This window comes from Protomyctophum bolini (genome assembly GCF_963924005.1).
Source record: "Protomyctophum bolini genome assembly, chromosome: 2".
NCBI lineage: Eukaryota > Metazoa > Chordata > Actinopteri > Myctophiformes > Myctophidae > Protomyctophum > Protomyctophum bolini.
The window spans coordinates 49876499-49903396 of NC_137863.1; the positions used below are offsets into that span (position 1 = coordinate 49876499).

General features: G+C 40.7%; 2 protein-coding genes across 2 annotated transcripts in view; both read left to right on the top strand.

Annotated features, from left to right (window-relative positions):
• Positions 1 to 427: 427 nt before the first annotated feature.
• LOC308334479 (uncharacterized protein) lies at positions 428 to 9450 on the top strand (the record flags this gene model as incomplete). Its single annotated transcript, XM_080791264.1, has 6 exons — positions 428 to 645; positions 3218 to 3331; positions 5928 to 6041; positions 8188 to 8301; positions 8600 to 8727; positions 9446 to 9450. The coding sequence occupies 6 exons, from the start codon at positions 428 to 430 to the stop codon at positions 9448 to 9450; spliced, it is 693 nt and encodes a 230-aa protein (XP_080647390.1).
• A 64-nt stretch (positions 9451 to 9514) lies between these two features.
• Positions 9515 to 26898, top strand: part of LOC308334487 (protein NLRC3-like) — a gene marked incomplete at both ends in the record, with an annotated part of 28398 nt that continues 11014 nt past the window's right edge. Inside the window, 4 exons of the mRNA XM_080791277.1 lie at positions 9515 to 11253; positions 13100 to 13276; positions 15721 to 15849; positions 18951 to 19133. Coding sequence (XP_080647403.1) covers positions 9515 to 11253; positions 13100 to 13276; positions 15721 to 15849; positions 18951 to 19133 — 2228 coding nt within the window. The remainder of the gene's footprint in view (positions 11254 to 13099; positions 13277 to 15720; positions 15850 to 18950; positions 19134 to 26898) is intronic.

Genomic DNA, 26898 nt, shown 5'->3' on the forward strand with positions numbered 1-26898 from the left:
CATTTAAATCGAAATGTAAAAGAAATCTTCAAAATCCTGACGGTTTTCTGAAAAACCTCATGTTTCTGTATCAGTGGTTCAATATATATATATATACAGACCGTACTAAGTATATATAATTATATATATATACTTAGTACGACCTGTTAACTGCGACCTCCGGTCGCAATAAGGCCTGAGGGTCCAGTTACAGTTCAATAACAGCCTTCGGCTCGGGCCGACGAGGCTGCGTCGTATTGATGTGGAGCAAATTCCCCTACATGTTGGAACATGAACATCTTCTTGTGACAACAATATAAGTTGGAAAGCGGCTGTGTGTGCGTGCGCCGTGCGGGAGTGTCCGCACATTGTGTATATACAGCAAACATTGACTGTTGTCTGGTGTATTGTGACTATGTGATCTTGACAGGTTTAATACAGAGCAGAGATGAGACGCCGTGAGGAAAGAGAGGAGGAGGGAGCTGACAAACATCTCGTCCACAGAGCAGAGATGAGTCGCCGTGAGGAGAGAGAGGAGGAGGGGGCTGACAAACATCTCATCCACAGACCAGTGTCTCCAACAACCAGCTACATGTCTATGAAGAGTGACTCGTCTATACCTCTACCTCCTGACTTCAGTAATGAACCTGGACCTCCTGATGCTAAGTATGTGAATGCACCTATAAATACACTATAATACGTGTACAGTATTTGTGTAAATTATTTGTGTACAGTATGCAACATATATGTTTAAAATATCACCTGTTATTGTACTGTATATTTAGTAAGATTGTATGGTTTCTATTATTTATTTACTTGTCATGCAATGGCAAGAGACGAAACAAAAAACTCTTTAGAAACCCTTTAACTAACTTTTTAATTCACACAAACATTTATGTTATTCCAGACGTCTGTACCTCAATATATATACACTATAACACTACTGTACAATATATACACTATGGTCCTCATTCACACAAACATTTTCTATGATTCCAGAAGTCTGTACGACAGAGCAGAGTCTCCAACTCCCAGCCTTCTGTCTGTGAAGAGTGACTTTTCTAAAGACATTCCTCTTAACTTCAGTAATGAACCTGGACCTCCAGATACACAGTATGTCAATCCTCCTATACAATATATACACTATAACACTGTACAATATATACACTATGGTCCTCATTCACACAAACATTTATGTTATTCCAGACGTCTGTACCACAGAGCAGAGTCTCCAACTCCCAGCCTTCTGTCTATGAAGAGTGACTTTTCTAAAGACATTCCTCTTAACTTCAGTGATGAATCTGGACCTCCAGATACACAGTATGTCAATCCTCCTGTACAATATATACACTAACACTATACAATATAACACTATACAATATACACTATAACACTGTAGTATTTGCATACGCATGTAAGGTGTTCAGGGCTAGGGCAAGTGCTACGGGCCATGATGGAGTTGTTATCATACAGAATATGATAACAATAGTAGCCTATAGGGCTAGATTTTGAAGGTGCGTTTTACCTATTACAGTAATATGAGCTGGGGGCGTGAGGTATGTCAGATTGCAATTTTAAGCATGTTAAGAAGCGCTTTCGACACCCCGTGGAGTGCGCAAAACGGGCTTGAATTAGTCATGGGAGTGTTTAAGGCGTGTTTGAGAGTTACCCAATCAACATGTCCCTACTATTTTCTTTACCAGTCAGCTGATGTCACATACGGAATGCGCACTTTGGGGATCGTTATATTACATTTCTTCAGGCTGGCACCATAGAAGACATGACATATATGACTTTGTCACATTTGGGTTAATTATTCCTATTGCACTGCATGCTGTCACCTTCATGCCTCAAAATAAGTTGTTTCTATTGAGAAACACCAGTAAAATTATATTTTAATTTAAATTATAATTATATTATATTTGAAATGAGTAATGAGTTGAATGCGTGGTGCGTATGCCCGTGATGGTATGGTCTTCGCTCGTAGCATTTTATTGAAGAAGACTTGGATCGAGTGTGATACAGCGTATGAAAGCAAACCTCTCAAGGATTATTTTTTTTTAAGGTTGAGAAATGAAATAATTATGGTCGTTTCTAATCTCAACCTTTCAAAAAGAATGGATGCGTCTTTTGCTGCGCTGTTGCCATGTCTCATAGAAACAAGTAAATAGGTCTATAAAAATAATCCCAAAATAAGCGCATATAACAGGGGTCTGTAACCTATTTTAAATGAAGTGCCATGTTTTTATTTTCTATATAGTGAGTCTGCCATATACAGATTAATTTTAATGACACCACATTAAAATAAAAAACATATTTTGATTGTCCACAAATATAATAAAGTTCTTCCATCTTTTTAAATATTTTCTTGCACATTGTTATAATGATCATTATATATCCGCCTGCAGTCAGAGTTCATAGTTTTAATGAATGAATGTGATTGTGAGCTGGTAGATCTGCTATTTTCAAAAGTAATCTTGGAAAATTTTAATTACATTTTTGTATTAGCCGTCCTTAGTTGGGCAAATGCATTCATCTGGGGATCCTTGACATGGGAATGTGCTGTGTGAGGATCACTGGTTTAAACAACATTAGGAGAAACCTTTAGAAACAAGAAAAGCAACCACAACTACCAATATTTACAAGCAACTTTACAGAAAAAGAAGCCGCTTATAATAAACAGACTTGGCAACACTCCAGCAGCGTCCCAGAGCCGCTCAAGTGTAAAATCAAACAGTGCTTTAATCTTCTTTTTGCGTTTATGAGGTGCCTAGACCCACGTCTAATCGTTATGCGCAGGTCAAGGGGCTTAATAGCAAATTGCGCAAAGCGAAAATAATTAACATATGGACACTCCCACAATGCTAAAATATTCAGCAACGTCGTATTCCATATGTGTGTGCGTTCAACACGGGACGATAAGGCTTTCATAATACGATTGTGCGCAGAGCGAGGCCAATTTATGTATTACCACATGGTAAAACGCACCTTCAAAATCCAGCCTATGACTGGTAGAACATGGGTGCAATTTGGGAGCAATAAAAAAACTTTTCTTTCTTTCTTTCTGTGTGATAAAAATACAAATGATAAAGATGTATTTTTGGGCAGACTCTTGCTGGAGCCTCATTCATTCAATGCCACTCCAACATCTCAATGTCACTAAAAACTAAACTTCAGACCTCCCAAAACAACTGAACACATATTGAATAAATTTACTTCTTTGTTTCTATGATTCCAGAAGTCTGTACCACAGAGCAGAGTCTCCAACTCCCAGCCTTCTGTCTATGAAGAGTGACTTTTCTAAAGACATTCCTCTTAACTTCAGTGATGAACCAGGACCTCCAGATACACAGTATGTCAATCCTCCTGTACAATATATACACTATAACCAGAGATGGGCAAAATACATTGAAAATGTATTTTGATACAAAATACAAATACTGGGTCAAAAAATGTATCTAAATACAAAATACAAATACTGGTCTGAGAAATGTATTTGAGATACAAATACGTATTTTGTATTTTGAAAATACATGAAAATACATTTTCATGAACATGTGTATAATGATAAGTACATTCATAATTGATTGCCAAATATTAAATGAATGACCTGTCAGAATGTCTAATACATTGAAGATTATTAAGAAGAACTTGAAGATATGAGCCTTGTGAGGTTAGTCTCCAACAACTGAAGGCCCGCCCTACTCTGCCTCTCATTTGTGGTTCAATTTGAGTGTGTAAGCTTTGATTGATTGATTGATTGAAATATTTATTAACAGTTTGCAGAATTACAGTACATTTCAAGCAAAAAACAAGACTGTTAACTGTTAGTGGACGACCCAATTAAGCATTACACTTGTTTACAACAGAGTCCACCATGTTCAATTCATCAAAACATTTAGAGACGTACAAATAGACACTTCTATGTAGTTAAAGAACAGCACAGGAATTCATCATAAAGGAAGCAAAACGGGAAAAGAAACATATACACTTTATACAGACACTTGAGGCAGCGGTGGCCGAGTGGATTGCGGAGCGGTCTAGATACCGGAAGGTCGCCAGTTCGAATCAGCGGTCCGACACGTTAAAATTACCACCGTTGAAGTGCCCTTGGACAAGGCATTGAACCTCTACCATGAAATGCTCCATGTGGGCCTGGCTGTAAACAAGTATCTGATGCTTAGTCCAGTTACCCTTGGTAAACTTGATTTACCAGAACGCATTTCTTCTTCTTCTTCTTCTCACAGTGAGGGGAAAAAAGGGGGGGGGTCGGATTCAGATTTTACGGGGGCCAGTTTCGAATTGCAGCCGTCCGTAGGTGCCCTTTGAGAGCGGTTTTGAAGGAGTCAAGGGATTCATATGTCTTAATGACTGTTGGTAGGGCGTTCCACATTTTGGTGGCATAGGAGCGAAAATAATTTAGTCCCTTGTTTATGCCGAATCTGGGTTGTACATGGTTTGTTGCACTCCCTCTGGTGTTGTGGGTGTGGACTTCGTTTACATTAAGGAAGTATTTAGACAGGTACATGGGTATCTTGGTGGAGTATCGAATCTTGTGGACCAGACCCATTGCAAGATGCTGTACTCTGTCGTCGACCCTAAGCCATCCCAGCCTGTCAAAGTGGGCAGGGGTGAGGTGGGTTCGGGGGGTGAGGCCAAGTAGGAGCCTGACCAGTTTGTTTTGGGAGGTCTGGACCCTTGTTTTAAGGGCCTTTGAGGTGCTGTGGTACCAAGAGGTGCATGCATAGTGATAAAATGGCCACCAACGTAATCAAAAAAGTCAATCAAAGAACAAGATTCCTTTACAGGATCTCCTCACTGGTCAACAAAATCACCTTGAAGACCTTAACAGGAGCCCTCGTACAAGGTTTCTTTGACTATGCATGCACCTCTTGGTACCACAGCACCTCAAAGGCCCTTAAAACAAGGCTCCAGACCTCCCAAAACAAACTGGTCAGGCTCCTACACCACCAAGATACCCATGTACCTGTCTAAATACTTCCTTAATGAAAACGAAGTCCACACCCACAACACCAGAGGGAGTGCAACAAACCATGTACAACCCAGATTCGGCACAAACAAGGGACTAAATTATTTTCGCTCCTATGCCACCAAAATGTGGAACGCCCTACCAACAGTCATTAGGACATGTGAATCCCTTGACTCCTTCAAAACCGCTCTCAAAGGGCACCTACGGGCGGCTGCAATTCGAAACTGGCCCCCATAAAATCTGAATCCCCCCCCCCCCCACCACCTTTTTCCCCTCACTGTATATGTTTCTTTTCCCTTTTTGCTTTCTTTATGATGCATTCCTGTTCTGTTCTTTGACTATATAGAAGTGTCTATTTGTACGTCTCTAAATGTTTTGATGAATTGAACATGGTGGACCCTGTTGTAAACAAGTGTAATGATTAATTGGGTCGTCCACTCACAGTTAACAGTCTTTGTATTGAGTTTGTGCTTGAAATGTACTGTAATTCTGCAAACTGTTAATAAATATTTCAATCAATCAATCTGATTGATTAATCAGAAGGCGGAATAGAAGTGACATCACACATTGTGTTGTGTTGTGTGTATGGATGGGTGCGTGTGTTTTGCCCCTACAGTTTAAACCTGAGGCAGTGTAAATGTGTCCATTTGAGAATAAAATTACATTAAAAAAATAATATTTTATGTATTTGAAATACAGAAAATACCTCCAGATACACAGTATGTCAATCCTCCTATACAATATATACACTATAACACTGTACAATATACATTATAACACTATACAATATACAGTGTATATTGTATAGTGTTATAATGTATATTGTACAGTGTTATAGTGTATATTATACACTATAACACTGTACAATATACATTATAACACTATACAATATACACTATAACACTGTACAGTATATACACTATGGTCCTCATTCACACAAACATTTCTATGATTCCAGACGACTGTACCACAGAGCAGAGTCTCCAACTCCCAGCCTTCTGTCTGTGAAGAGTGACTTTTCTAAAGACATTCCTCTTAACTTCAGTGATGAACCTGGACCTCCAGATACACAGTATGTAAATCCTCCAATAGCCTACAATTCAAGGTTCAGAGTTGTACTTTATTGTTCCATCCTGTGTACACTACAGGTGCATACGAATAAAACTTTATTGTTCCATCCTGTGTACACTACAGGTACATAAGAATAAAACTTTATTGTTCCATCCTGTGTACACTACAGGTGCATAAGAATAAAACTTTATTGTTCCATCCTGTGTACACTACAGGTGCATACGAATAAAACTTTATTGTTCCATCCTGTGTACACTACAGGTACATAAGAATAAAACTTTATTGTTCCATCCTGTGTACACTACAGGTGCATAAGAATAAAACTTTATTGTTCCATCCTGTGTACACTACAGGTGCATACGAATAAAACTTTATTGTTCCATCCTGTGTACACTACAGGTACATAAGAATAAAACTTTATTGTTCCATCCTGTGTACACTACAGGTACATAAGAATATAACTTTATTGTTCCATCCTGTGTACACTACAGGTACATAAGAACACTTTATTGTTCCATCCTGTGTACACTACAGGTACATAAGAATAAAACTTTATTGTTCCATCCTGTGTACACTACAGGTACATAAGAATAAAACTTTATTGTTCCATCCTGTGTACACTACAGGTACATAAGAATAAAACTTTATTGTTCCATCCTGTGTACACTACAGGTACATAAGAATAAAACTTTATTGTTCCATCCTGTGTACACTACAGGTACATAAGAATAAAACTTTATTGTTCCATCCTGTGTACACTACAGGTACATAAGAATAAAACTTTATTGTTCCATCCTGTGTACACTACAGGTACATAAGAATATAACTTTATTGTTCCATCTTGTGTACTCTACAGGTACGTGAGAGTAAAACTTATTTTGGTTTCAGACAATGCAGCAGCATTATATACACAACATTTTAACACAACCATGTCATCTCATGCTAAGTTATATAAATTCCATAACAAGACATAACATCTAATAATGTCGTATCAACCCTGTTCAAAGTTCATCTACAGATTGTAAGTTACTGTGTGAGCAGTTTGTGAATGAAGTGGTACAAATCACAGTGTGGTGTTCAGTAGACAGGCTGGCTGCTTGTGTGCATGTACAGTATGTGTACAGTATGAGACTATGAGTACAGTATGACACAAGCTATGTTTAAACGATCACCTGATACTTGAATACTGAAGGTTACAGTACAAAATTATGCTTGTTGTTTATTTCCCAAGTGAGGAACACAGACTGGAAGCTCTATCGCCACATAATAAAGTCACTTCCTCCAAGCTGGTGCTTTCCTGTTAGAGTAAGACAGAGTTACGACATTGAGGGGGCAGAAAGCTGAGTCCAGTGCATTCTGCCAACTCCCGATCCAGGACTTTGTCACTGTTCACTATGCTCTTCACCAATATAAGTCTAGATGTCACTGTTCGCTATGCTCTTCACCAATAGAAGTCTAGATGTCACTGTTCGCTATGCTCTTCACCAATAGAAGGACTTTGTCACTGTTCACTATGCTCTTCACCAATAGAAGGACTTTGTCACTGTTCACTATGCTCTTCACCAATAGAAGGACTTTGTCACTGTTCACTATGCTCTTCACCAATAGAAGGACTTTGTCACTGTTCGCTATGCTCTTCACCAATAGAAGGACTTTGTCACTGTTCGCTATGCTCTTCACCAATAGAAGTCTAGACGTAGAAGATTGGACTGAAGCCCCATGAAGTTGTCGTAACTCTGTCTTACTCTATGGCTACTACTGACTGCCTAGTCCTAGTCTGGTTTACTTGCGCCCCCTCTTGGCCAGGCCCTGTAATAAAGCAATAAGCCACAAGAGGTCTCAGGTTACCATGCATTTTACAATGGGTGAGAGGCATAGTGAGACACAAGCACATCGAGTGTCTCCAATCAGAATCAAGTATTGGGACTATAACCGTTTTAGAACTATTTTTTGACATGCCTAGTAAAACCACAACATAACAATTTATATTATGTTTTTGGCCATTTTATTCAGTTTACTTGTTGCTGCAATGCTGTGAGATGAAAGTAATAAGATGTTACCCTTTTGGAAGTAAAATGGAATGTAACAATACAAAATAAAAAACTAATTGACAATGTCATTCACACAAACAATTTCTATGATTCCAGACGTCTGTACCACAGAGCAGAGTCTCCAACACCCAGCCTTCTGTCTGTGAAGAGTGACTTTTCTAAAGACATTCCTCTTAACTTCAGTGATGAATCTGGACCTCCAGATACACAGTATGTCAATCCTGTACAATATACACACTATAACACTATACAATATACACTATAACACTATACAATATACACTATAACACTATACAATATAAACTATAACAATATACACTATAACACACTACAACTAGCCTAGGGATAGAAAAACCGTTTAGCTGACATTATCTGATTAATTATTAGCCACATATCCAACCCAAAATATAAATGTAATAATGAATCAATCAATCAATGATGGATTTTGGGATCTACATAGGAACCAGGTGGCTCCAATGAGGATGTAAATATGTAATCATGTCCACAGAGAGAGGCATGGTGAGACTGAGCAGAACCCTGGACTGAAGACACCCAGTCAAACCACACCTGGACTGAAGACACCCAGTCAAACCACACCTGGACTGAAGACACCCAGTCAAACCACACCTGGACAAAGTAAGAATCTGCACTCATTGAAAATTCATAGTCAGACTAAATGTGACCAAATTTGACTGGGGCCCATTGGAGTTTTTGTAATTTCCATGTCATATGAAAGCAGGGAATCATAGCTTCAAGTTGACATATTGGTTGTTCAGTTTGACCCACCAGTTTTGGAGATATGGCTTATAGACTATGTCAATCTCACTATGTCTTGCAGAGAAACAGCGAGTTGAGAAAACAGGCTTGAAAGGTTCACTCCTGTGGTCTCTACCATTACACCTAGCTACACGTTTAAGCATTTATTTCATATTTACATGTCTTCTGTGGTCTCTAACATTACACCTAGCTACACGTTTAAGCATTTGTTTCATAAGTACATGTCTTCTGTGGACAAATTTTGGATTAAACAAAAATATTAGTTTTTCTACTCTGGTGAAAAGCTGGAGGCTACTCGATGGCAGGCTCTCAGTCAAATCTGGTCACAAATGGTCAAATGATCTGTCTGTATCAATTATATCTAAGTGCAAATAATGAAGCTAAACATCTGTCAACTCAACAACTGGACAAAAACAGCTGATCTTGTGTTGTTACCTTTGGAAAAATGTTTCTTATCAAAAAGCATATTATCTGGGGGTAATTAATTAGTAATGTGTGCTGTAAACATGTAACGTTATAAATTAACCTGAATGTTTTAAACATAAATGTTCTTCTCATTTCAGATGTCCGTCTGCAGGTTGATTTGAACGATTATAAGGTCAGTTTGAAGGTCAGTTTGGACAGTCTTAATGAAGTGAAAAACCACATGACGGAAGAGTCTGGAGACTCCGTCACCAGCACCTACTCAGAGCTCTACATCTCAGCGGGACAGAGTGAAGGGGTTAATAGCCAACATGAAGTGATACAGCTTGAGAGAACTTCCAACATGAAGACCTTCCATGACGATGCAATCGACTGCTGTAAAGTCTTTAAGATCATCCTCCCTGGCAGAGAGAAACCCAGCGAAACAGTTCTGACAAATGGCATCGCTGGCATCGGAAAAACATTCTCTGTGTGCAAGTTTGCTCTGGACTGGGCAAGAGGTTTGGAGAATCAAGATATAGATCTCCTGGTTCCCTTTTCATTCCGGGAGCTAAACTTGGTCAGAGATAAGCAGTACAGTCTTCTGAACCTGATCCATGATTTCCACCCAACGTTAAAGAAGGTCACAGCAGAGCAGCTCGCTGCCTGGAAAGTTTGCTTCATCTTCGATGGCCTCGATGAAACCAGGTCTCCGTTGCACTTCGACAAAAATGAAATCATCTCTGATGTCACAGTGACATCATCGGTGGATGCTCTGTTGACAAACCTCATCACGAGGAATCTGCTCCCCAAGGCCCTCCTCTGGATAACCACCAGACCCGCAGCAGCCAATCGGATCCCTCCTGCTTGTGTTGACATGGTGACAGAAGTGCGAGGGTTCACAGACCCCCAGAAGGAGAAGTACTTCAGGAAGAGATTCAGTGAAGAGAAGCTGGCCGACAGAGTCCTCTCACACTTGAAGACATGGAGGAGCCTCCACATCATGTGTTACATCCCACTCTTCTGTTGGATCATTGCTACCGTTCTGCTGGACATGTTGAGGACACACACCACGATAGGACAGCTGCCCAAGACCCTGACTGAGATGTGCTGCCACTTCCTGTTGGTTCAGACAAACACGAAGAAGCAGAAGTATGACGAGACTCATGATGTGAACAAGAAAGACAAAGAAAAGGGGACTCAAAAGCAGCTCACTAAGACTGACAGGGATGTTCTTCTGACGCTGGGCATGCTGGCTTTTAAACACCTGAAGAAAAGTAGCATCATGTTCTACCAAGAAGACCTGGAAGAGTGTGGTCTTGATGTGAAAGACGCCGCGCTGTACTCAGGAGTGTGCACACAGATCTTCAAAACAGAGAGTGTGCTGTTCCAGAAAACGGTCTACAGCTTTGTTCATCTGAGCATCCAGGAGTTTCTGGCTGCAGTCTACCTGTTCCACTGTTTCACACAGAAGAACATGGAGGTCCTGAACACATTCCTGGGATATGGATACTACAGCTCCCTCTCAGACTTCCTGAAAGCTGCCATGGAAAAATCCCTGGAGAGTAAAAATGGCCACCTGGACCTCTTAGTCCGCTTCCTTCATGGCCTCTCACTGGAGTCCAACCAGAGTCTGTTAGGAGACCTGCTGGGTCACACAGAGAACAGTCCCGAGGAGATCCAGAAAGCCATCCAGAACCTGAAGACGTTGTTAACTGATGGTGATGCCTCTCCTGACAGATGTATCAACATCTTCCACTGTCTGATGGAGATGAACGACCACTCATTACATCAGGAGATCCAACAGTTCCTGAAGTCAGAGAACAGAACAGAGAAACTGTCTGAGACCCAGTGTTCAGCTCTGGCCGTCATGCTGCAGATGTCAGAGGAGGTTCTGGAAGAGTTGGACCTGGACAAATACAACGCATCAGAGGAGGGGCGAAGGAGACTGGTCCCAGCTGTGAGGAACTGCAGAAAGGCTCGGTTAGTAGTTAACACATTGACTTGACTGCCAATCACGTCATGTTACGTCGCATCGAATCCATCGCTTGACTGCCAAGCACGCAGTATTGTGTCCTATGGTCTTTTCAGTGGATTCGTATAGATGGCGCTCTTCATCAACGTACTGTATGAATGATGCTAGGTTGCTAGGCAACAGATAAAACCAGAAATGAACCAGAATTGAAAGTCTGCCTCCCGTCCGCTTCAATTTAAACAGAAATGTGCTTTGGATAAAAGTGATACATAAATGCACCATTTACAATGACGCAGCATTTTATACAGCCGGTTCTATATTTTCCCGATCTCAACCCTGTCTGCATGCACAGGACTGCTTCAATGTCAACCCTGTCTGCATGCACAGGACTGCTTCAATCTCAACCCTGTCTTCTGCTGACTTCAGTGTTGTCCCTGAACGCTTTCAATGAACGATCGTTCACAAACACGTTCATATTTTGGGTGAACGTACTGTATTTCTGTTTGATCAACGTCATTGTGAACACGTTCATTTCTGTCGTGTGTGAACGTCACTTTCTCACGTTCAACTTCGTTCAAGAGTGAGTGTTTCCATAGAGCCTTCCAGGCCAAATCCCCGCTAAGACACACCCTAAACAGGCCTTAATATCTAACGTTAAACCCACCAATAAGTCCTTATCCGACACAATTTAACTAATCTTTCTCAGCAGTACAATTTCACTGGAGCGTGCCGCTCGCATCTCTGCATGAAGATCCTGTCATGCACGCAGACACAGAACATCCCGACTCCCGACCCAAACACTGGAAACTTATTCTTGTTTGATTAAACATAATGTGCCACGAAAAATATCTTCCAATAGCTTGTTATTTTTGCGTCGAGGAGGTATTTGTCCATATACATGATCACCTCGGTCGGCCAACTAAAGACATCTCCCTCCACAGAAGCGCAGTGATGCCTGATTTATTCTTCGTCGTACGTGTTCCATGCTGAAAATGGCTGATCTACAAGCCCACAACGCGTTGCGTCCGTTACGCGTTGTGAGCGTCTATCTAGATCAGCTATTTTCAGCACGCGGAGATATGCAGGCTGAGAACTGAGAGCCTTCACAATAAAAGCATGCAGCTTTCACAAGTTGGCCCATAATTAAGACAAGGAAAAGTATTAAGAATTCTGTGGCATTCCACATTGCAAAAGAGCAATTTTTTCCAAAATGTAAAAAAAATATATAATAAGGAATTAATTCGGTTAATGTTAATGGAGAAATTGTAAAAGTTGTAACTTTAATAATCCCAAAGTTATTCCCAATAGGAATAAAGTCTGCAGTTCTATGGCTATGGGCTGCGGCAATCATTTAGAAAAACAAAAAGCAAAGAAAAAAGGGAGAAAAAAAATAAAAAAATAAAAATAACTAAAATTGTTGGAACCATGAACTTTAGTTCAAAATGTTGAATGTTTGAACTGTGAACTGAACTATAGTTCATACAAAAGATGACTTTCCAAACACATGGCTGACTTCAAATTATTCCGCCAAATTATTCCATTACTATTCCAGGGGTTCTCAACCCGTGGGTCGCGACCCCTTGGGGGTCCCCAAATTATTTTGCTAAAAATAATTTGCAATTCAGTTGCATAAATGCAGTGTTTGTATTGGGGTGGGGTGGGGGGGGGGGGGGTCGCGAGACATGGCCAAAACATCCCTGGGGGTCCCCAGCCAAAAAGGTTGAGAACCCCTGGTCTATTCCACAATACTGTTTATGTCTGGATAACTAGATAGGAGATGTTTTAGTTAACTTCCATTACAGTGAACTAGGTATCATTTGTTTTGATCATCTCTTATTTAATCTGCATTTACAGACTTGTTGGCTGTAAACTCAGTAAGACAGGTGTTGAAGCTGTGTCTTCAGCTCTCAGCTCTAATCCTTCCCATTTGAGAGAATTGGACCTCAGTAAAAACGACCTGCAAGACTCAGGACTAGTGGAGCTGCTCTGTGCTTCACTGAAGAGCCCACACTGTAGACTGGAAGTTCTAAAGTAAGATAATTACCACTTTTATTATGATCACTTCTGTTTTATTATGTACTGTATTATGTGAATATAATATGAATGCTGTGGTGAGAATGTATTAATAAGCTTGATGGTGAGACATGGTAGGCGAATAGGGGAAAAAAGTTAACTAATAGCTATCACAATGAAACTTCTCCAGTTGATTAATTATATTAAGACTAAGATTTTTTGTATTGCTGAAATGAAATGTTTAAATATGCAAATTAGGCATTATATGCGCTAATTAGCATACATTCCGGGACGATAAATCTGAAGATCGTTCAAGGAGGTATTTGTCCATATACATGATCACCTCGGTCAGGCAACTAAAGACATCTCCCTCCACAGAAGCGCAGTGATGCCTGATTTATTCATCGTCGTACAACGTGTTCCATGCTGAAAATGGCTGATCTACAAGCTCACAACGTGTTGCGTCCGCGACGCGTTGTGAGCGTCTAGATCAGCTATTTTCAGCACGCGGAGATATGCAGGCTGTGAGAACTGAACTGAGAGCCTTCACAATAAAAGCATGCAGCTTTCACAAGTTGGTCCATAATTAGGACAAGGAAAATGATTAAGAATTCTGTGGCATTCCACATTGCCAAAGAGCAATTTTTTCCAAAATGTAAAAAAAATATACAATAAGGAATTAATTTGGTTAATGTTAATGGAGAAATTGTAAAAGTTGTAACTTTAATAATCCCAAAGTTATTCCCAATAGGAATAAAGTCTGCAGTTCTATGGCTATGTGCTGTGGCAATCATTTAGATAAACAAAAAGCAAAGAAAAAAATTAAAAAAACTAAAATTGTTCATTTTTTGGAACCATGAACTTTAGTTAAAAATGTTGAATGTTTGAACTGTGAACTGAACTAGTTCATAAAAAAGATGACTTTCCAAACACATGGCTGACTTCAAATTATTCCGCCAAATTATTCCATTACTTATTCCATTACTATTCCAGGGGTTCTCAACCCGTGGGTCGCGACCCCTCGGGGGTCCCCAAATTATTTTCCAAAACATAGTTTGCAATTCAGTTGCATAAATGCAGTGTTTGTATCGCGAGACATGGCCCCCAGCCAAAAAGGTTGAGAACCCCTGGTCTATTCCACAATACTGTTTATGTCTGGATAACTAGATAGATGTTTACTTCCATGACAGTGAACTAGGTATCATTTGTTTTGATCTGCATTTACAGACTTGTTGGCTGTAAACTCAGTAAGACAGGTGTTGAAGCTGTGTCTTCAGCTCTCAGCTCTAATCCTTCCCATTTGAGAGAACTGGACCTCAGTGAAAACGACCTGCGGGACTCAGGACTAGTGGAGCTGCTCTGTGCTTCACTGAAGAGCCCACACTGTGGACTGGAAGTTCTAAAGTAAGATTCATTTACCACTTTTATTATGATCACTTCTGTTTTATTATGTACTGTATTATGTGAATATAATATGAATGCTGTGGTGAGAATGTATTAATAAGCTTGATATAATGGTAACCCAAGCCTATGTGTCTGAGTAGACGAAGTGTAATATCGTAACGTATCGGCTACTTCATCATATAGAGTTTCTGACTATTTTGGCCTGGCGACCCGTTGTAGCTACGCCACAGTTATCAAGCTTCTTAATAATATTATAATAATTAATATTACGGAGGAAAGAGCAGAACACCGTGAAAATAGCAGATCTGCAAGCTCACTGTGAGGCGTTGTGAGCTTGTAGTTTGGTAATATTTTCACATTAATGTGAAAAAAATCACACCGAGCATAACGCATATACTGTAAGTATTTGCAGCTTTTATTCGCGAAACCCTGGCGTAAAATAGTCCCATGGTTTGTTGGGAAAAACATGCTGCCATTACGATGCGAAACGGCAACCGCCTCCACAGCATGTTGTAGTCCAAACAACCCCCTCGTTCACTTGCATTGAACTAATTTTCCCAGAAGCCCTAGCAGCCCAGAGCATGGCTAGATTTCCAGGCCTCGTCACCAGGTCCACGACAAATCAGCTCTTTTTTAATTATTAAAAAACGGCGAATTAAACACATTAAACAAATAGCGGGTTTAGCGTATTACGCAACACCGACATATGGATTAAATAGCGAAGAACACGGGTTAGGCAGTAGTGTTAATTATTATTAATATTACGAAAGAAAGAGACTAACATTGTAATAATAGCCGATCTGCAAGCTCACTGTGAGGCGTTGTGAGCTTGTAGATTTGTAATCCCCAGTTCAAATATGATTACGGTATGTTGGAGGCCAGGGTTTGTTTTAATGGAACTAAAGCATCCAGGTGTGAAGGCACCCTAAGTGGGACTAGAGAGTCCTTTAATAGATGCTGGAAGCTGGTTCTAAATCCAGGAATAATGCATATTTAAATGTGTTATTTATTAATTAATTCATTAATTTATTTATGTATGTTTTAATCTGGTGTTTCAGACTGGCTCACTGCGGCCTGTCAGAGAGATGCTGTGAAGCTCTGGCCTCAGCTGTAAACTCTAATCCCTCCCTAAGAGAGTTGGACCTGAGCCTCAACGTGGTGAATGATTCAGTTCTGGAGAACTGCAAGTGAGTAGACTTGGGCTGTGTCCATGTTGGACAGTGCAGTGTTTTTCCCTTAACTAGTTAATCGCCAACGACGGATATATTGGTTTCAGGATTATATTGCATAGTTTCACTCAAGGACTACTGTCCCTTTTACAGTGCAATGTTCTTTTGGGCTTTTAGCCTTTATTATTAATTTGCAGTGTTTTAATGCCAACCATATTTGGCTCAGAGTGATGGTGTGCTTATTTTGCAGTGCTCAACCTTGTGTTTATGGACCTAGGAAATGAGTGTATCTTAGTGCAATTGATCCGATTCCTTATCTGTGTAGTGGACGACTTGATAACCCCCTATTGGTATCTCTGAAAATAGTGAATATACATTTTAAAGGAGATGTCAATACTGTGAATATATGTTTTAAAGGAAATGTCAATACTGTGTACTTTCTCAGAATAAAGTTATATTCCATGAAGCAACCGACAGTTATTGTTCACTCAAACTGAACACTTACCTTGTGTATTCCGGGACTCCCACCCTGTAATTGGGAGTGGCGTAGTATTACTGTGACATTAGGAGTACTTAGCGACTCCACTTGGTTACATCTGGATGAGCTGCAGGGCCAAGATAATGATAGGAGAAACACTGTAGTCTCATCTAGTGGAGACGTTGTGTTAGACAGTCAGACATTGATGCATTGTTGTTCTACTTCCTACAGAGTGAAACACTGTAGTGTCAGCTAGTGGAGACGTTGTGTTAGACAGTTAGACATTGATGCATTGTTGTTCTACTTCCTACAGAGTGAAACACTGTAGTGTCAGCTAGTGGAGACGTTGTGTTAGACAGTTAGACATTGATGCATTGTTGTTCTACTTCCTACAGAGTGAAACACTGTAGTGTCAGCTAGTGGAGACGTTGTGTTAGACAGTTAGACATTGATACATTGTTGTTCTACTTCCTACAGAGTGAAACATGGAGGAGAAGATTGGCTTACTAATCCTCAACTGAGTCAACTCATTACCAAACGTGAGTATCTGCGTCTACATTAACATTTTATATACTGTTGTATACTTGGTTGATGTTGTCCTGAAAACTCTTGTGCTCTCTACTCTCTGCTCTTGGCCTGGTCCTTAACACATCAAGATGAGGTCATGTGGTTTGACAGAAACAATGGGCCTCATTCACTAACCTGGTCGTAAACAACATGTATTTCGTCTATTGGCATAAGTTCAGTTCTGACGTGCGATGCATGAAAGGTGGTGCAGAGCCGTGATGTGTGCATATCACAGGTGGATCTCGTTTTGGTTTGAAAGTCACAGGTGATCTCCCGTGTCGATCATTGGCATGGGTCCACGCTCCATTTAACAACATACAAGACAACTGGAAATATAAAACTGAACGGTGCAACTATACATTTACTGTTATAGTTACTGTACTGCACTGTGCTCTGTACTGTATTGTAGTGTACTGTGCTCTATGCTGTACTTTGATTATTTTGGGGAAAAAATAGTTAGTTACTGTGTGTTAGACGATACGTACACAGAGAGACAGGTAGGTACACAGTAACACAGAGAGACAGACAGGTACACAGAGAGACAGACAGGTACACAGAGACAGACAGGTACACATAGAGACAGACAGGTACACAGAGACACAGCCATGTACACAGAGAGACAGACAGGTACACAGTAACACAGAGAGACAGACAGGTACACAGAGAGACAGACAGGTACACAGAGAGACAGACACATAGAGACAGACAGACAGACAGGTACACAGTAACACACAGAGACAGACAGGTACACAGAGAGACGGACAGGTACACAGTAACACAGAGAGACAGACAGGTACACATATAGACAGACAGGTACACAGAGAGACGGACAGGTACACAGTAACACAGAGAGACAGACAGGTACACATAGAAACAGACAGGTACACAGAGAGACGGACAGGTACACAGAGAGACAGACACATAGAGACAGACAGGTACACAGAGAGACAGACAGGTACACAGAGAGACGGACAGGTACACAGAGAGACAGACACATAGAGACATACAGGTACACAGTAACACAGAGAGACAGACAGGTACACATAGAGACAGACAGGTACACAGAGAGACTGACAGGTACCCAGTAACACAGAGAGACAGACAGGTACACATAGAGACAGACAGGTACACAGTAACACAGAGAGACAGACAGGTACACAAAGAGACAGACAGGTACACAGTAACACAGAGAGACAGACAGGTACACAGTAGCACAGAGAGACAGACAGGTACACAGTAGCACAGAGAGACAGACAGGTACACAGTAACACAGAGAGACAGACAGGTACACAGAGAGACAGACAGGTACACAGTAACACAGAGAGACAGACAGGTACACAGTAGCACAGAGAGACAGACAGGTACACAGTAGCACAGAGAGACAGACAGGTACACAGTAGCACAGAGAGACAGACAGGGGTGCAGAGACATTCTGCCCCCTGGTGGAGACTTTAAGACATTCTGCCCCCTGGTGGAGACTTTAAGACATTCTGCCCCCTGGTGGTTTGACTCTGACAGTGACGATCTTCTTTATTACATTTTAATTGTATTGAGTCTTAATTTAGTCGACTAAGACTAGACTAAGACTAAATAATGTACAAATGACTAAAATAGTACTAAATCTGTTGTCAAAATGAACACTGCAGTGAGTTTGTAGATCAGTCTGTGTGTGTGCGCGTGTGCGTGCGTGCATGCGTGTGCATCAGTCAGTGAATGATGTATATAATGTTTACTGTGTTGTTTTCTCATCAGATTTCCAGCGTCTCACACTGGACTCAAACACAGCACACTGTGACCTCTCTCTGTCTGAGGACAACAGGAAGGTCACACGGAGGTCACAGAGGTCAGGGGGTCAGCGTCCTCCTGATCACCCAGACAGGTTTGATGGCCATGAACAAGTTCTGAGTTCACAGAGTGTGACTGGACGCTGTTCCTGGGAGGTAGAGTGCAGTGGAGAGGTTTATATAGCAGTGGCTGACGGAACAATCAGCAGGAAAGGAGATGGTGATGACTGTTGGTTTGGAGAGAATGATAAGTCCTGGAGTCTGACCTGTGATGGTGTTACTGGTTCCAGTTACTATGTCAGACACAACGGACAGACGACTTTCCTCCCTGTCAGAGCCTCTAGAGGCTCCAACAGAGTATCAGTGTATGTGGACCGTCCCGCTGGGACTCTGTCCTTCTACGCAGTGTGCTCTGACTCACTGAGACACCTGTACACCTTCCAGACCACGTCCACTGGACCTCTCTATGCTGGGTTTGGGTTATGGTCCTCCTCTTTCTCCTCAGCGTGTCTGTGTGAGCAGTAAGTATAATGGACACACATATTTAATTCCAGACCACGTCCACACACACACACACACACACACACACACACACACACACACACACACACACACACACACACACACACACACACACACGTAATAAAGAAGATCGTCACTGTCGGATGAAGTGTTAGAGTCCAACCACCAGGGGGCAGAATGTCTTAAAGTCTCCACCAGGGGGCAGAATGTCTTAAAGTCTCCACAGTGTGATTTAATTTAAACTGAGGACCCCCAAAATAATCATGTTTGAACTGAGGACCCCCAAAATAATCATATTTGAACTGAGGACCCCCAAAATAATCATATTTGAACTGAGGAGTCGGACCCCCAAAATAATCATATTGCGAGCTTGCAGGTCTGCTATTTTTGAAAGAGCGAAGAGCAACTGACATAGAAGACATTTTTAGAATCTGATCTCAGGTCAGAATGGAAAACTGTTAGGATACAGAAGACATTTTTAGAATCTGATCTCAGGTCAGAATGGAAAACTATCAGGATATAGAAGACATTTTTAGAATCTGATCTCAGGTCAGAATGGGTTAATAACAACGCTATCGGATGTACAGAGCACGAGCTGGAACAACATATTATTTTCAGATCGGTGGCCAATTACATATAATTGTTGGGGTCCTTGACATGAAATATTGAGCACCACTGATACAGAAAGTTTCAGAAAACTGTCAGAATTTAGAAGACATTTTATACATTTCGACGTCAGGCCTAAATGGGTTAAATTGTTTTTATTTTTACAAGAGAATGGAGTTTTTCGGGCCGTGTTATTTGAATCATTATAATTCATCCTCTGATTCCCAAGAGCCAAACAAACTGGTCAGGCTACTACTTGGCCTCACTCACCGAACCCACCTCACCCCTGCCCACTTTGACAGGCTGGAATGGCTTAGGGTTGACGACAGAGTACAGCATCTTGCAATGGGTCTGGTCCACAAGATTCACTACACCACCAAGATACCCATGTATCTGTCTAAATACTTCACTAGGATACCCATGTACCTGTCTAAATACTTCAATAAGATACCCATGTACCTGTCTAAATACTTCACTAAGATACCCATGTACCTGTCTAAATACTTCACCAAGATACCCATGTACCCGTCTAAATACTTCCTTAATGTAAATGAAGTCCACACCCACAACACCAGAGGGAGTTCAACAAACCATGTGCAACCCAGATTCGGCACAAACAAGGAACCAAATTAATATCGTTCCTATGCCACCAAAATGTGGGACGCCCTACCAACGGTCATTAAGACATGCAAATCCCTTGACTCCTTCAAAACTGCCCTCAAAGGGCACCTACGGACGGCTGCAATTTGAAACTGGCCCCCGTAAAATCTGAATGTGTGTTTCTGCACAGATATGGTTATTCACAGCAGCGGTGTTGTTCTTCTTCTCCTGTTAGGAAGTAAGTGATGCTGTTGATGGACCAGGAGTGCTGTGCTTCCCTGCGTGGCCACCAGATGTCCCCCTTCGTCGGCCACATTAAGATTGGCCGGAATGAGATGGTGTGTACAGTATGACGACGAGAGCGCCCCTCACTTCACACAGGTGTGATTTTTTTATTTCTCTGTAAAGCTCTTTGAGCTGAACTTCATGTCATGAAAAGTGCTGTACAAATACATGTGTGTAAATGTAATGTAATATAGATCATTATTAAATATCACCGTTGGATGCATTCATGTATGTTTGATTTGTGACATTTCACACAAACTTGTGTAACTCACAATAATAGTTATGCCAAATAAACAGATTTTACAGGACTTGACTTAATTGGACTAGACTAGAAGTTAATGGTGTGCATTGTGTAACGATATGAACAAATCATATTTACTTATGGATGTGTTGTATCGATCTGTGTTGTTCGATTCATGGGTTAATTAGTGATGTTTGGACTACATATGCCCTACCAACAGTCATTAAGACATGCAAATCCCTTGACTCCTTCAAAGGGCACCTACGGACGGCTGCAATTCGAAACTGGCCCCATAAAATTTGAATCCCCCACCCCTTTTTACCTCCTTTATAATGAATTCCTGTTCTGTTCTTTGGCTATATAGAAGTGTCTATTTGTACGTCTCTAAATGTTTTGATGAATTGAACATGGTGGACCCTCTTGTAAACAAGAGTAATGCTTAATTGGGTCGTCCACTCACAGTTAACAGTCTTTGTATTGATTTTGTGCTTGAAATGTAATGTAATTCTGGCAAACTGTTAATAAATATTTCAATCAATACAGAACATTCTCCCTGGGTACTGTGGTTTTATTCTCAACCTCAGAGAGGTGCCAGGACATGTCGTGCTTCTAATTCTACTAGTAAAGAACGTCTACTTCTTCAACAACACAGTTTAAAGGCATGTTTGCATACATCACATTATAGCATTATCTCACCACCAGGGGGAGGTAGGGAAGGGGTGATTTCTAGCCTTGCTCAGGCTGTGTGGAGGTACCGGGTTCCACATGGTATAGGCTACATGGTACTAGTATTTGGGTTCCCAGATACTATGATGATGATAACAACATAATTGTGATGTCATCATGAGAGCTACAGAGCAGGCTAGTGATGTCATCATGAGAGCTACAGAGCAGGCTAGTGAAGTCATCATGAGAGGTGTATTTAATGAACTCAGGTGTGTTTAATGAACTCAGGTGTGTTTAATGAACTCAGGTGTATTGCAGTTTGCAAAGACAACACCAAACGTCCCAAAGGGAGAATAATGTCCAAACAGTGACTAACTTGTCTCCGGTCAGTCCTTGGGGTCCAGCTCCGTCCAGCCCTCAGCTCTCTGTCTGTCCTTGGACTGTTTGTTTGCTCTGCCATGTGCTCTCCCAGCTCTGCTGCTGCACGGCCCTCTGGGAGTTGGAGTTCTCTCCCAGCTCTGCTGCTGCACGGCCCTCTGGGAGTTGGAGAATTATGTGTGTGTGAGAGAGAGAGAGAGAATGAATGTAACATTTTACATTGGGTAAAATATACGTGTTTAGTGTCGGTGCGAAAAAATTTATACCACCAATGGACCCTCAAACTGTCTGCTAAAACAGCTCCACCACTTCTTCTCTCATGTAAGTAATTGACATTATGTGACCAGATTTGACCATCAATGATTGGAGCTCTGAATGTCAGCCAGCCGTGTGTGTGTGTTGGGAGTCACTGGCCCCATATTTACATGCAGAAATTCATTCGGAATGAATGGATTCATTCCAGTCATCAGAATAAAAATGCTCATGTAGTAAACGCCTCAATTGGAATAGAACATCCCATTCCGAATGATTTTTTTTCATTCCGGTCTGGAGGGGTGGTCTGTACCGTTTGAATCGCTATAGATCACCATATAAACACTTTATTAATGAATGGAGGGGTGGTCTGTAGCGTTTGATTCGCTATAGATCTACCATATAAACACTTTATTAATGAATGGAGGGGTGGTCTGTACTGTTTGAATCGCTATAGATCACCATATAAACACTTTATTAATGAATGGAGGGGTGGTCTGTAGCGTTTGATTCGCTGTAGATCTACCATATAAACACTTTATTAATGAATGGAGGGGTGGTCTGTACTGTTTGAATCGCTATAGATCACCATATAAACACTTTATTCTGAATGCTACTGGGAGTTTGGAATGCATACTGTATTATTTTACACATGTCTGCCCTTAGTATACTATAGTGCTTTATGCCCTGCATGTCCAAGCAGGGATGGCCATTTGGATACATTTTATGTTTACCCATTAGAAAAATACAAATACACATAACAATGGACGGTTAGCTAAGGTCTTCCCATTGTAGTTTTTGTTTTGTTTCTCTATTTTCACTATAGCTGCTTGTGTCTTAGACATAGAAAGCTGGTTAGCTTAGGCTTTTTCTTCTGTGACTGCTATTTGAGAGCAGGCATGGAGGGTTTTGGGGTTTCTCCCGTTTGTTGTTTTAATGTGTTTTTGTGTTTCTCTGTTTTTGTTTTTGTTCTCTTGCACTCCTATTCCGAATTCAGATTGATGTCAGCATTTACACTCAGTCCTTTTTTTATATTAATTCCTGATTTATACAATGGCTAATTCTATTCCAAATTCTAATATTGTAAGAGGGGAAAGCTTGGTTCAATACACTACTTGGAACTGTAGAGGTCTGAATGGAGCGGTGAAACGTGGCAATGTATTGGCTCATTTAAAGAAGCTGGGGACAGAAATTGCTTTTTTACAGGAGACTCACTTACGGAATCAGGATCATAACCGCCTACGAAGAAATTGGGTAGGCCAAATATTTCATTTCAATTTCAAATCCAGGTGCACAGCAATACTTATAAACAAGAACATTCCTTTCATACTAAATAAAACTATCCAAGACCTACACGGCAGATATATTATAGTTACTGGAAAGCTTTATAATTGTCCTATTGTTCTGGCTAATATCTACGCCCCTAACCATGACGATGAACGATTCATATCTTCTTTTTTGGCTACTTTGCCTGACCTTGACACTCACCAATTGATCTTAGGTGGAGATCAGAATTTTATTCTTCATCCTACGCTTGATAGATCTTCACATAGACCCTATACTCTGACTAAATCAGCTAAAATGGTGAATACATTCATGGACACATTTAAATTATCAGATCCATGGAGATTCTTAAATCCAGCTCAACGTAAATATTCGTTTTTTTCTTCTGTACATCACACTTTCACAAGATTAGATTACTTCCTGATAGATTCAAAACTTCTTCCCTCAATAAGACACTGTGAGTACGAAGCAATTGTAATATCCGATCATAGTCCCCGAGTCCTCAAATTAGCATTTCAGAACAGACATATGGCCAGGACTTGGAGATTTGATAACACACTAATAACTAGGCAAGCGTGTGTGGATGATATTAAATCCCAAATACAGTTCTATCTCTCTACAAACGACACACCCGATGTATCAAGAAGTACACTATGGGAAGCACTTAAAGCGTATATACGGGGGCAGCTTATTTCACGACAGGCTTTAATCTCCCGTCTACGTAAGGTACAAGGCAAAGCTCTGACTGATCGATTACTTGAAGTAGACCTACAGTATGCAGAATCTCCTTCTCCTGAATTATACAGAGAAAGGGTTTCGACTCAAGCCGAATTCAATCTCCTATCCACAAATGAGACAACTAATTTGATGACACGGTCACGCCATAGGTTTTATGAACATGGGGATAAGGCGGGCAAAATACTTGCACTTCAAATTAGGGAATCAGCTGCTTCTAGATTAATTACAGAGATCCATACAAACACTGGTCAAACTACTATTAATCAGCAGGAAATTAATGATGTATTTAAACGCTTTTATTCAGATTTGTATACTTCAGAATCACTAGGAGATTCTAATTTGATTGATACTTTTTTCAGAAAATTTAAACATACCTTCCATTAGTCAAGAACATACGGTTCAACTTGAAAGAGCTATTACCTTAGATGAAATACATCAGGCAATCTCACAAATGCAGTGCTCAAAAGCCCCAGGACCCGATGGCTATACCTCTGAATTTTACAAATCATTTACTGAACTCATATCTCCCCTTTTACTTAAAGTGTTTAATGAATCTCTCAACGCCGGCCACCTCCCACCAACTTTCTACCAAGCTAGCACTACTTAAAAAGGATAAAGACCCGCTTAATCCAGGTTCATACAGGCCTCTGAGTCTTTTGAATGTTGATGCTAAAATTCTAGCAAAAGTTGTGGCGACACGCTTGGAAAAAGTGCTCCCAACTGTGATACATACTGATCAAACGGGGTTTATAAAAGATAGACATCTATTTTTTAATCTTAGACGCCTATTCGACATTATATATTCTCCCAGTAGTACCCCCCAAGATACGGAAATACTGTTATCTCTTGCCGCCGAGAAGGCCTTTGATAGGTTCGAGTGGGACTTCCTCCTCTCGACCCTGTCAAAATTTGGGTTTGGTCCTGGGTTCCTGGGTTAAACTACTTTATGCTTATCCATTAGCTTCTGTACATACAAACAGATACAGGTCTGAAAACGTCCCTTTGAATCGCTCGACCAGACAAGGCTGCCCTCTCTCACCACTGCTCTTTGCCTTATCTATTGAGCCGCTTGCAATTGCGTTGCGTGCTTCAGACACCTACACTGGTATCTTCAGAGGAGATAGAGAGCATAAAGTTTCACTTTACGCTAACGATTTATTATTATACATATCCAAACCTTCCACATCTATTCCTAGTATCATGTTAGAGAGTTTTGGCAGGGTTTCGGGGTATAAAGTCAACGTTTCCAAAAGCGTTTTATTTCCTATCAATACACAAGGCAATCAAACTTTTGGCTCGATATTTAGGAATCATAGTAACCAAAGCACTTAACGACTTGCTCAAGCAAAACCATACAAAACTTTTTGAACGTACTGAACAAGACTTAACGAAATGGTCGAACCTTCCTATCTCACTTGCCGGCCGAATTAATATAATTAAAATGAATGTCCTCCCTAAATATCTGTTTCTATTCCAATGTATTCCAATTTTTGTTAACAACACTTTTTTTAAGAATCTGGATAAAATTATCTCCAAGTTCATTTGGGATAAGAAACACCCCCGAATAAAGAAGGATTTTTTGCAGAGGCCTAAATCAGATGGCGGAATGGGATTACCTAACTTCAAACTCTATTACTGGGCGTGTAATTTACGTGCACTCTCATTTTGGCTCCAAGATCAATTGCCTACATGGGCATTTATTGAAGGTCAATGTTGTCCCCCAACATCGTTGTCAGCTTTAATCTTTTCCCCAGTGGCCTCAAGATATACTAAGTTGCCAAAGAATTCCATAGTCTCGCATTCTCAAAAAATGTGGCTCTCAATACGAAGGCATTTCGGTTGGCACCCGGGCTCTGTGCGCGCACCACTGGTCGCTAACCATGCTTTTTTACCGTCCCTCTCTGACTCATCATTTAAAGTGTGGCATAGAAATGGTATTCACTCCTTCAAAGATCTTTATATTGATGGGTTATTTCCGACCTTTGAACAAATACGACGCAAATTCAATTTACCCCAATCACATTTCTTTAGATTTCTACAGATACGACATTTTTTAACACAACACACTGATTCATTTCCAAACATACCTCCCAACTCATCAATGGAATCTATATTTCTACCTGACCCATTGCTCAAAGGAGGTGTTTCTATTATTTATAATTCTCTCTCATGTTTAGATAATAATGCCTCCTTGGAGTATTTAAAAACTGCTTGGGAAAACGACTCAGGAATATCTATCACTGACGAGCAATGGTCTACATCTCAAAAGTTTTTGCACTCTTCTTCAGTATGCGCCAGGCACGGTCTTATACAGTTTAAAATATTACACAGATTACATTTGTCAAAGGAAAAACTCAACAGAATGTATCCAAATGTGAATCCAGCCTGCGACAGATGTGGCCAGTCGCCGGCCACTCTAGCTCATATGTTCTGGCATTGCACAAAACTAAGTCATATTGGCAAAGTATATTTAAATCACTGTCAGACATTGTTGGAAGACCTTTTGACCCGGATCCACTGACAGCAATTATGGGAGTCATAGGGCCCGGGGTCAAACTGTCTACTTTCCAATATAACATGGTAAAATATGTGACTCTACTGGCTCGCAGACTGATACTGTTGAATTGGAAACAAGCACAGGTTCCAACTCACACTTCACTTATGAG